This window comes from Scylla paramamosain, chromosome 9, assembly GCF_035594125.1.
Source record: "Scylla paramamosain isolate STU-SP2022 chromosome 9, ASM3559412v1, whole genome shotgun sequence".
Taxonomy (NCBI): Eukaryota; Metazoa; Arthropoda; class Malacostraca; order Decapoda; family Portunidae; genus Scylla; species Scylla paramamosain.
This window is the reverse complement of record NC_087159.1, coordinates 9,990,001-10,002,500: the sequence shown is the minus strand read 5'-3', so window position 1 is coordinate 10,002,500 and position 12,500 is coordinate 9,990,001. Positions and strand designations below refer to the sequence as shown.

General features: G+C 40.4%; 1 protein-coding gene across 2 annotated transcripts; it reads left to right on the top strand.

Annotated features, from left to right (window-relative positions):
- Positions 1–7,089: 7,089 nt before the first annotated feature.
- LOC135103547 (proclotting enzyme-like) lies at positions 7,090–9,420 on the top strand. Of its 2 annotated transcripts, none has more exons than XM_064009972.1 (6): positions 7,090–7,250; positions 7,350–7,439; positions 7,878–8,244; positions 8,399–8,619; positions 8,810–9,009; positions 9,143–9,420. In XM_064009972.1, exons 1-6 carry the CDS (start codon positions 7,157–7,159, stop codon positions 9,305–9,307), a joined length of 1,137 nt encoding a protein of 378 aa, XP_063866042.1. In that variant the 5' UTR covers positions 7,090–7,156; the 3' UTR covers positions 9,308–9,420. The 2 variants fall into 2 exon arrangements, with proteins under 2 accessions (XP_063866042.1, XP_063866043.1); XM_064009973.1 differs by having other exon boundaries at positions 7,148–7,250; positions 7,334–7,439.
- Positions 9,421–12,500: the final 3,080 nt, after the last annotated feature.

Here is a 12,500-nt window from a genome sequence, read left to right as displayed (position 1 = left end):
ATGATGATGATGATGATGATGATAATGATGATGATGCCATGATGATGATGATGATAAAGATAATGATGATGATGATGATGATGATGATGATGATGAGGAAGAGGAGGAAGAGGAGGAGGAGGAGGACCACAAAATCAAGCTCAATCAGTTTACATAGAAGCGAACTCATACTCATGTACTGTAGAATTACGTAGTATGAGAGAGAGAGAGAGAGAGAGAGAGAGAGAGAGAGAGAGAGAGAGAGAGAGAGAGAGAGAGAGAGAGAGAGAGAGAGAGAGAGAGAGAGAGCGTCCCTGACTTCCTGCGCTGTGCCTTGGGAGAGGAAGGAGTCACGGCGCAGCATATTTTTTCTAGCCCTTCATCGCGACGACACCTGACACGTGTTACTTTGGGGAAGCAGAGGAGGCTGGCTGGCAGGATTGTTTACGATACGATACGGCAAAACACGAGAGGAATCTTGTGTTAAATGCGCCATTAGTGTAAGGGAGAAGAGGGAAGGATGGTATATACGTGAGGGATTGAATTTGATTGAATCTATTGTTCATACATGCGTCAATCCTGAGAAGATACAGAGAACAAGCACAGATAACAAATACATATTAGTATGAAAGACGTATAGAATATTTGATATATCATTTAACAGAAGTTGTTAATACTAATGCAAATTAAATAACGGGGAAAGGGACGTCAGCATCCACCATACTGAGGGAAAGGAAAGCCAGAAGGAGAAGGAAGGGAAGAAAGGAGTGATGATCGTGATCGTGACGTAGATTGGCGAAACAAATCAAGACCGCGACTGATAACAGTGATGAGGATCCTATTATTAAATCTTTCGTGCCTTTGTCTCAAGCGCTTTTAATAGGGTCTAATAAAAGTTGTAAAGGTTTTCAAGGGTTCTTATGAATATTTTGATAGCTTATTATTAATATTTTGATAGCTTAATAGTGGTTTAGTAGGTTGTATTGGAAGTTATAGGGTTTTCAAGTGTGTGTGTGTGTGTGTGTGTGTGTGTGTGTGTGTGTGTGTGTGTGTGTAAGTAAACAAAGATGTAATAAGCAAGGCAGGAACAAGACAGAAAAAAATAACATTGCTCAATGTATTCAAGGGAAGCACTTACAAGGAAGGGAACGGAAGGGAAGGAGGGTAAGAGACGAAAAGAGAAGGGAAAGGAATGATAAAGCAAAGAGAGAAAGTAAGAAAACCAAAGAAAAGGGAGAGAAGGAAAAGGAAAGGGAAGGGAAGGGAAAGAGAAAAGGAGAAGCAAAGGAAAGAAAGAAAAAGAAGAAAAGGAAAGAAAAGGGAATTGAAAAGGGAAGAAACAAAGAGACAGAAAGGAAGAGAAAGGAATGGGAGGGAAGGAAAACGGAAGATAACAATGGAAGGGAAATTGCCAGAGAGAGAGAGAGAGAGAGAGAGAGAGAGAGAGAGAGAGAGAGAGAGAGAGAGAGAGAGAGAGAGAGAGAGAGAGAGAGAGAGCAATACATAGACAGCCTCATTTCCGCAGCGCATCACAGCTACCTCTCATTAACAGCGCGATTTCCAGCACTCGCTAATGAAGAAGCCCCACAGCGCCGAATCAGCAGCAGCACCATGAACAAGGCCCGAGTAACGCAATAAGAGAGGCAGATATTGTTATTATTCCATCACGGTCAGCGCGCAGTCAGTTGTCCAGGCTGGTGCAATGCGAGCGTGTAAGAACGGTATTAATAAAACATGATTCACTGGTTCACTGCATGGTTCACTGCTTCATCATTATTTCTAGACGGTTGTTTAGGAGTATGAAGTCAGAGAGAGAGAGAGAGAGAGAGAGAGAGAGAGACTGTTTAAAGAGGATATAGAATTAAAACAAATATAAAGCAAAAAAAAAAACATTATCCGTTTACACAAGAGTAAACTCACGTTTTTTTTTTTTTTCCCTCTCTTTCTCCACGTCCCCTATAGTCTGTCTCCCTTGAAACCTACCCCAACACATGCCATCTAGACTCCCTGTGCGTGGTTCATCAACATCTCAACCCTCTAGCACGCTGCAGTCACTGGCAACGCATCTCTTGTTATTATACCAGGAATGCAAAAACTAAATCCTGGTTTGTACTGGATTTCTGCGCTTTGATTCACTTGTTGCATATAGATAAGTGGAAATGTAACTAACCTCCATCCTCCTAGGCCTGAGAGTAACTATGCTTTGGTTGTGATTCACTGCTTCACTACATTTTCAGGCTGCCCTGCCACTGTTACCATACCTTGACCGTAACGCCATCTAGGCCGTGACCGCAATCCTTGAAAATCCTCTTGCTTACTTTTCTAGAAGACCACGTTTTAGAGGGCAAGAAAATACTAACATATTCCCCTGCTGAGTCATTAAGAGCATGATGAGACAAGTACCGATCATGTAGGTATTTCGAACCGAGTTTCTTACGATCTTTCCCTAATTGCAAGCTTTCCTATCACTCGGCTAAATCTTCTCTCTCTTTCTTGATGGGCAAGTAATGTGTCTACATGACTGCCGAATCTATACAAGGAGGAGGTTTAAGTACATAAAACTCACAGCTCAGGAAAATAAGGCTACTATCTCGAACCTTTATTGTGTTGTGTAAAGCACTAATCACCAGTGCTTCTCTCTCTCTCTCTCTCTCTCTCTCTCTCTCTAAAAAAAAAACACAGGTTCCTTCAGTGTCTCTGATTATCCTTCATTGTAACACACTGACAAGTTTTGAATAAATTCCACATTTTCTTTTCTCAGTTATATATCAGTATATACTTTTCCCTCTTCACTTTTTGAAATCAGAAACCATTAACCTCCACGATGGCATCACTGATACAAACAGTTCGATGCAAAGACTCAGTGTGAGGCAGTACTACATAACTTTAGTTGCTTAATATAACAGTCAAGTGAGCAACGCACTAATCACGCATTGTCATCCGCGCTAGAGTGATGCCTTTATCAGACACGGGGTTTGGGACGACGTTTGATGTGGGTGTATCACAGTGTGTCGTCTTGTGACGGGTCCTCCTTCTGATATGTAGTTGGTGATAAGGGCGATGGAATCGTATCTTGTAGTTTTCTGTTTATTTGGTACAGAGAATACAGGGTGTGTTCGCCTCCGAGTCTTGTGCTGATCTTCCCCAAGACTAACTATCGGCTTTAACTTATTTAGCCCGGAGCGAGAGGCGTTACCAATCACACACAATGCACTTGTTACTTTGTTTAGGAGGAAAGAGTGTGGAGGTGATAAGGTGCAACTCCAGGTGTTTCCTTAGGTGACTGACACACTTAGGAAAGTCAGGGAAGTTGCGAAGGGGGGAGAGTCGCCTCCACGTGGCCATATGCCGCCCTCGTAGTTTGAGCTTACACACATATACGAGTATAATAACTAATATATGGATCATCAATATAGAAGGAACCCGTCGTGCTCAACTGAAAGAACATATTCAAATGGTCTGTATATTGCCTCAATACTCGCACATCGCAGTCACCACTACTACTCCTTCCAAGCAGTGTGTTCCATGTCCTTTTGTTTTGTCCACAGTCACGCTGTATCGTCGCTTCTCAGGCTGAGCTATTGGTGTGGCAGGGCGTGGGTGTGGAAGAAGAAACACACTTCACTTACTTAGCAGGATTGTCTCGTACTCAGCAAGTGCTGTCACCCGTGAACACCTTCTAGTGACAATCTCAATCTGATTTTGGCTCGCTCTCCGCCTTGTGGTGGATGTTCGTTGTCTTACACATCATAGTCAGCAGCGTATTCTAGTGGCATAAATGTCACTCATTGTATTAATTTTCTCATCATCTTTTAGTGTTCTTACAACTATGAATCTGTATTCACACTCCCCTTGATGAATTATGCCCAGCCTTAGTCCTGTTCTGGATTGAGACAGGCTAATGAAATAAAACGCATTAAATTTTCTGGTTTCTTCCCCATATTTGGCAACAATGAATATTATGTGCATTATATTAGCAACCTTCAGTAAGTGCCCTGCAAAAACACGTTTCTTTAATTTATGTTTTGCCTGTACCCATTACTTGATGTATGTGTTACGTGATTTGCCTGAATAACGCATTAAGATATAACAAATGAGAACAAAATGGACAAATGGTTATTGGTGTTTGCGGTTTATTCAAATGTTCACAACTGATCTAATTTGGTATTGCTGAAGTCTCTCCTTCTCGAAGCAACACTGGAACGATATATGAAGCGTTTTGCTCAGTGTCAGGAGCTCGAGCTGATTCATAATAGGTTTGGTGGATCGGCAACCTAAGGCAGCAATTCGGTATCAAACTAGGGAAAATAAAAACAAATTAACGATAACGTTAGTGGATTAATATTCGTACAACAGAGGTAACTGCGTAACTTGTTAAATAATAAACTATTCGTAATAGTTTTATCCAACACGAAAAAAAGTGCAAAAAGGTTTTTGATCATTTAAAAATATAATCTTATTTCACCAATTCTGTCAAACACTGATTTTGCCACTTGGGACTCATCCTAGTGCTGTCAACAGCTCACTGGCCAATGTATTCCTGTCTTGTATTAAGATGTGAGGTAAACTTTCTATTGTTACCAAAACTCTTTCTTACCTGATTATAATATACCGAATTACCCACATAAGGTATGATTTTGGTGGGTTGGTCGCACGATTCAAAATAAGACAGGAATACAGTGATCAGTTAGCGAGTGAGAGCCTCCGTCAGTGAGGGTTCCATGCTCGTATGTCCTCGGGTAGGATAATTACAGTACGCAACATTGTTGGTAAAACATAACAGAATTAACATTTTACTGCACTACCGGAAGAATTGTTCCTCGCTGCTGCTATTATATTATTAAAACTGACTACATTTTCAGTTACATGTTTATTTTAATACCATGTAGCAGTCTTTTAGTTTTTTGTTTTATTTTGCTGCTTCTTGATTAATGTAATGGTGACTTTAAAGCACATTAGATTAATGAAAACTAATCTCTCTCTCTCTCTCTCTCTCTCTCTCTCTCTCTCTCTCTCTCTCGTGACAACCTCCACGCACGAATACACTTGTCATTATAAACAACTCCCGGCTCAATCCAGCCTACCCTGAACCTCACTGACACACCATCGCTCCCACACACTCACGCTTCTCCCTTCATGGAGCGCCATACTGAACAGGAAAGGCGACTGGAATGCTCATGCTATATCCAGACTATATTTCACTGTACTATTAATGCTAAATTCACAATATGCTCCCACTAAACTCGTAACTGCTGTTTGGAAAGTATCGAAACTGTCTGACACAGTAATCGCTAATCGAAGCGCCTCCCTCATGCTCCTTATGATAACAAACCTTATAATAAACAGTCTTCTACTCATATTTCCTGCGTGGAGAGTTTGCTACAGGAAAATAGTTCTGCTTAGTTGTTACTTTTATTTATTTATTTTTTTTTAATCCTGAGAGTTGCGGGACCTACACACATGCACAGTAAATACACATACATACATACATACATACATACATACAAAGACAAAGACAAACATAATGGGACGCACGCACGTGGTCATGCAGACTGGTAAGTAGGGAGACAGATAGACAACCAAACGAATACAAAATAGAATAGAAACAGACAAACAAATATATAAACTGACAGACAGATAGATAGGCATAGGCGAAGCATATGAATTAATGGGTATACACAGGTAAATTAATGATATGAACACACACACACACACACACACACACACACACACACACACACACACACACACACACACACACACAAACATATCAGTAAAAAATAGTTCAGATATGTATAAGGTTAAATGTTAGTCAGCATAACATTCTGGGAAAGTTATCATTGTTTGTGTGATTCAGTTTTGCGAGAAAGAATGGACAGAAAAAATACAAGACCAACATGAACTTACAAGTAGAACTACTCGATAATGTGTAACAATAATCCTCTTGTCCAGATTGCATTGCATTCATTCTTTCGTGTTCTACTGTATTGATGAAGCACAAAAGGATCAAGAGCGATAGGGAGAAGGGCGGCAGGTTTACAATGGGACTCGAGGAACATGTGAACGATTAATACGCGTAAAGTGTTAAAGTGTTGAAGGGATAAAGTAACAAAGGGACGGAGCGATGAGCTACAGGTCACTATTGGTAAAGGAGGGTGGGGACGTTGAGTGGGAAATTGGGGAACAAAAGAGCCAGTAGAAAAGGAGGAATTAAGCTTATATATATATATATATATATATATATATATATATATATATATATATATATATATATATATATATATATATATATATATATATATATATATATATATGTGTGTGTGTGTGTGTGTGTGTGTGTGTGTTTGTGTGTGTGTGTGTGTGTGTACGTATGCAGTATATAAAAGAGGAATACTGGGCAAGGGGAACAAAATTTATAAAAAAAGAAAGGCCCACTGAGATACCAGTCCCTAAAGAAAAAAAAAAAAAAAGGGACAAAAGGACTACCCAAAGCTGAATTGTCCTGAGACCTCCCTCTTGAAATAATTCAGGTCACAGGAAAGGGAAGGAAGTAACAGGACAAGAGTAATAATAATATGTTATTGGTCCCCCGGACATTGATATTCGTGTATATGTTTTAAGCGACGACAAACGAACGGAGAAAGTAATAAAAAAGGGAGGTGGAGTACCAGGAAACGACAAAACATCTATAATAATCAATTACTGTGACATGGAAATAGAAAGAAGGGGAGTAATGATGAAATAACTAATACACGCAAAAATAAATGTGTCGTCAGATGTACGAACTTGGGATCTGTTAACGTGTTGTTTTAGCCTGGGTACGTTCCTACGTACTTATGAAAATTTCTGAATCCTCAGAGAACTCTCTCTCTCTCTCTCTCTCTCTCTCTCTCTCTCTCTCTCTCTCTCTCTCTCTCTCACACACAAATTCCATCACGACCAGAACATTTATTAAGAGTGTAAATTGTTTCTTTAATTTGAAAATATGAATAAATAAACAGGGGCGAACTAGGTAGGCAAAAACAGTATTCGTCAGCCTATCGTTACTTTTTCCCTGAAACAAATGTCGAGCACTGGTCGTCCCGAAGCTTGGTGAGTGAAGCAGCTCAAGCCGATTGGGAAGGGAGTCAAGGAGGCAGGAGGAGCAATGCTCTGAAGCAGTCCACCAAACAACACTATGGCGACGACTCGGTCTCTAGCATTGGATATGAGGACCGGTTTTGTGGTCCTCTTTCTGTGTGCTACTGCTCAGCTTTGTTTTGGCCAGTACGGTGCGTTAAAGGTTGTTATTGTTTTGGGGGACAGCGATTTTAAGATTTCATGTTATATTCTGAAAATTGACGTGTTTGTATAGTAACTTGTTTTTAAAGATTCGTCTGGGGGCGGTAATATAACTACGCCAGCCACTGCCACTGAGGGAAACGGTGGTGCATCTACTGGAACTCCAGCGACCAGTGAGGGTTAGTGATATTTAAGTTGCAGGGATACACATGGTAGTGCACGGGAAGGCTATCCCAATAAAGCAGTGCACGGGAAGGCTATCCCAATAAAGCAGTGCACGGGAAGGCTATCCCAATAAAGCAGTGCACGGGAAGGCTATCCCAATAAACTGTGATGTAAGGTTAAGTGACAGTTTTGTGATAACTATTTTACGGCGAGGTAAGTTTGATGATAATCAAGCAGTTGGTCAAGTTAAGTTAAAACTGATGTTAATGATTATTAAAATAGATGTTAATGATTATATCTAGAAGTTATGTTTCATGAAAGTTGTTGGTGACCTGGAAGGTTTTTAATTAACTTCTGTGAGTTTAGTGATAGGCACGTATCCCAGTACCCTGCAGCTTTCCCAGCAGGTGAAGTAACTACTACAAACGATGAAACTATCACGGCTGCCCAGGAACAACATACAGCTACAGAGGAACATGACTCTACCCTACTGGACGAGGAGAGATCCACGGCAGAGATTAAAACTACGACCACCGGATCACAGGAGCCTGATCTTGACACCATGACCACCAGCGGCCCTGAGGTCATCCTTGGCGAGCCAGGACTTCGCCAGGTGTACAGCCTTGGGCCAATAAATGCTTCCACTGAATTGCGTCTCGACACTTGTGGATCACGAGGGCGCATCATCGGCGGATTGTTGTCTACTACTGGGGCGTGGCCGTGGGCTGTGGCGGTGAAGGACAAGTACGGCAGTCACTACTGTGGTGGTGTTCTCATCTCTTCCCGACACATCCTCACTGCCGCCCACTGCATTGAACAGTAAGTGTGGAATGCCACCATGTGGTTTTTATCCTCACTGCCGCCCACTGCATTGAACAGTAAGTGTGGAATGCCACCATGTGGTTTTTAAAGGTAACGATCAACCTTGACCTGTTCCAGTGGAACCATTTGATCTTGTCTTGCTCTCCTACAGTCCTGACCTAGCGGATCGCCTGCCCCTCAAAGTGACTGTTGGGGACTACGACCTCTCCACGAACGAGGAGTCGGATTCCAGAACTGAGTGGGTGCACGAGGCGTTCACACACAACCAGTACAACTACCCCACGTTACACAACAATGACATCGGAGTGCTGGTGGTGCAGGATGAAATAGACGGAGGGAGCGACGTGACCCCTGTTTGTCTCCCTTCAGCACGTGAGGACGATGCATGCAAGACTTATTGTATATATATCTGAGAATGTTGCATTTGAATGTTTCGCTGGAAATACGAAAGATAATACAAGAACTGCCGGCAGTGTAAAGATAATACAAGAATTCCCAGTAATGTAACGTGTTGCATGCAGCTTGCCTTGTGCTCTTTTTATCTTGCTTTGAATACCCATAGAGTTGGATCTACCTGTGGGGACTGAACTATTCATCGTGGGCTGGGGAGCAACAGTGTACAAAGGTCCAGTGGTCAATGAACTGCGCCAGGTGAAATTAACGGTCCTTGACGACTCCCGCTGCTCTGACGTGTACAACGAGTTTAAAGCAGACCGAATGTATTGTGTTGGTGACTTAGTAGGAGGCAAGGATGCTTGTCAGGTAAACTTACACTATGAAGTTCCTAACAAATATTTGAACTTAACGTGTGCTTTTTTTTTTTTTTTTTTTTTTTATCCCACTTTTGCCGCACTTGTAGCTTACTCGAGTATTTAACGTCATCTTTTTTTTCCAGGGTGATTCCGGTGGACCGCTGCTGTACAGAGATCACGACGGGAAGTGGTACGTAGTGGGTGTGGTGAGCTTCGGCAGTCAGTGTGGGGTAGCAGAGTACCCCGGTGTGTATTCCAGCGTGCCCTTCCACCTCGGCCTCATCAACTGGGCATTACAGAACTCGTAAAGTTTTACCACTCGTGGAGTTAATGTATAAAATTTCTCGACACTACTTCGAAATTGATAAAATGTTCTCGGTATTAATGAACCGCGAAGTTAAATAAAAGTTCTTGAACCGAGTGTTTCTTGCTTCATTGAGCACGAAATTCTCCTGCTGTATGCAATACTTGGTAAATTGTAACGTACTGCTTTCCAGCAGAATATAAATGGTAATAATATACTGATTTCTAGCGGCAGAGGGAAATAAATGTAGGTTGGAAGAAGATAACAACGAAGCGCATGACAGAAGTAATTATTTTTTTTAGAAGCAAGTATCTCGCGCACGAATTAAATGGTTTCAAAATTAGTGTTAAAAATGGTTAGTTTTAAAAATGGTTTTAGCTAATTGTTTTAAACTGGGGTACGTAACCATCACTCTCGTACGCCAATTTTATTATATATATATATATCTTAGTTACACAATAAGCCGCCACAGTAGGAAGCCAGAGATCTTTCCTAATCGAAAACTAACACACCCATGCTGCAATATTCTGTTACTTCAAATGAAAACTACTACTACCCCACGTACTCAGCCCTTCGACTAAATAGGATGAATTTCTGAAGCACGCCTAGTGATGTGCAAGGGTAAATGGTGTGTATCATGGAAATTAAGAGGGACGAGAAATATGTGAACTTCATTCGATATATTTATACTATTTATTATAATAAATTTATAATTTTTATGGATCTATGACAAGTGAATTTGTTTAGTTACCGTAACAGGACTTGACTCCTACTGGCCACAGGAACACTGATCTTGTGACCATCCACCAGCCAAAACAGTCTTCAGGATGAAGCACGCAAGATGACTACACATGCCTAAACTTTTCGTTGAGGTAATCGTGGAGCAGGTTGTCCCCATATCAGTGGTTCTGAAATTGCGTGCTGCACCAAAAAGTCTCCCCAAATATTCTCGTTTCGAAGTTTGATCATGTCTACTACGAATATATAACTATGCCTGTCCCTTTTCTGTCGCAACATTGTCAATTATTTGTGAGACTTTTAAACTTTTAGTTATAAATGAAAGGAAAGGGCATTAATTTCATTATATCAGTCAACCTGAATAACTTTTGACTTGAATTTTGTGATTACATTATACTAGGAAGAAGTTTAGTCTGACGACTTTCAGCCTGATAAATGCACTGTACAAAGTTGGTAAGTCATGAAATCTATATGCATGCAGAAACTTACGAGTGAATGCATGTAAGACACACGTCTTAATATCAAATCAATTACGACTACAACAGCAGACCCGTACCGGCATCTGTCAACATACGTATTGTGTGAATAAATAAATATGTAATCTGTAAAAAAAAAAAAAAAAAAAAAAAAAGGGATGCCCCATGGTTCATAATGTGTGTATATACAGTATAAGCGATTATATATATATATATATATATATATATATATATATATATATATATATATATATATATATATATATATATATATATATATATATATATATATATATATATATATATAATAGGCATGACGTAGTCATGTCCTAATAAACGTGCGTACAATTTACCATTCCATATCCATATTGCAATGGATGAAAGAGTTAATGAGCAGCATTAAATAAACATGACTGTGCCCAGTGTCTGGTCATACAGTGAAGTGAGAATAAGACTTCCACATTGGCGTGTTGGGTCGTAGTCAGATTTCTTCAAAACTCTTCCGTTCATCTGAATATATGATATTATATATGAATTCGCGTCTCTTAAAGGACAGCAAACATTTGCGCTTGGAAATGGCGAAGTCACTATCAGCGGCGAACAGGGGCGAGTGCTGAGCCAGGTCGGATATTTCATCAGCTTCCCAGGGCGAGAACTCGTGATCTCGCGTGACTCTGCCGAGACGCAGAGTGCCCATTGTACTGTCATAGAGTTCACCAAAACTTTTACTAAGAAACTTAAGATAAAATGCTAATATTTACCTGACACCATCTCAGATTTTCAGACAAAAATATGGTGATTTTTCTTTCATTTCTCCTGTAAGACATCTCTCCATACAGACAAAACTCATTCACTAAGCCTAACACGAAGGGAGAGAGAGAGAGAGGGCAGTATTAATTAACGTATTGTTCCGTATCCTATTTTTAATTAACTTATGATCTGATATGTAATATATCACACAAGCCTTCCAATCCTCCTACTCTTCCTCCTTCTCCTCCTCCTCCTCCTCTTCCTCCTCCTCTTCGTCCTTCTCATTCGATCTTCCTCTTTTCTCCTTCTGTTCTCTTTTTCTCTCCGAACTTTCAAAGCCTCTTCGTTCTTGGCAATCTCCTTTTTCCTCTTCTTTTTTTACCATTTCTTCGTATTTTCATCCGCTTCATCCTTCCAATCTTAAATTTTCTGTTTCTTATCCTTCTTTTCTCATCTCTTCTTTATCCTGCTCGAGATCATTCTTCCTTTCCCCTCCTCATTCTTCTCCTCCTCCTCCTCCACCTCCTCCTCCTCCTCTTCCTCCTCCTACTCCTCCTCTTTCTCCTCTTCTTCCACGTCCTCCTCCTACTTCCCCCCTCCTCTCCCTCATCCTTACTTCTCCTCCTCTTCTATATGAGACGTCATGTCGTAAAGCAGCAATTATGTAATAAATTCAAAAGAAAGGCAGAATATTTACGACAGAAAAGCCAGTCAGTTATTAATCATTGGATATTCATAAAAAAAAAGGCATTAAGATTTGGAGAATATAATTAATACCTGATATAAGTGTAATAGAATATTAAACTTATATAATGAGAGCTAATTTCTATCCTTTTTCCTTTTTTTTTTTTTTTTTTACCACCACCATCACCATCATCATCATCATCAGTACTCTATTAGCTTTCAGTACTCGTATCATAACACTGATAGCAGCAGCAGCAGGAACAGGAACAGCAAAAAAAAAAAAAAAAAAAAATGTTAATAGCACTGGAAGATTATCGTCTATTATTGTTATCGTTGTTGTTGTTATTGTTATTACTAGTGTCGTTGTTATTGTTGTTGTTGTTGTTGTTGTTGTTCGCTGGTGCTGTCCTCGCATTACTATTACTGCTGCAGGAATGACATTAGTATGGAAATTGATGGCGAATAAGTAGCGACACGACAATGAAACTTCCCCTTCCTTGTTCGCGCGTTCATCCAAGCAGCATTAGCTAATGACCCTCCTGGTAGCGA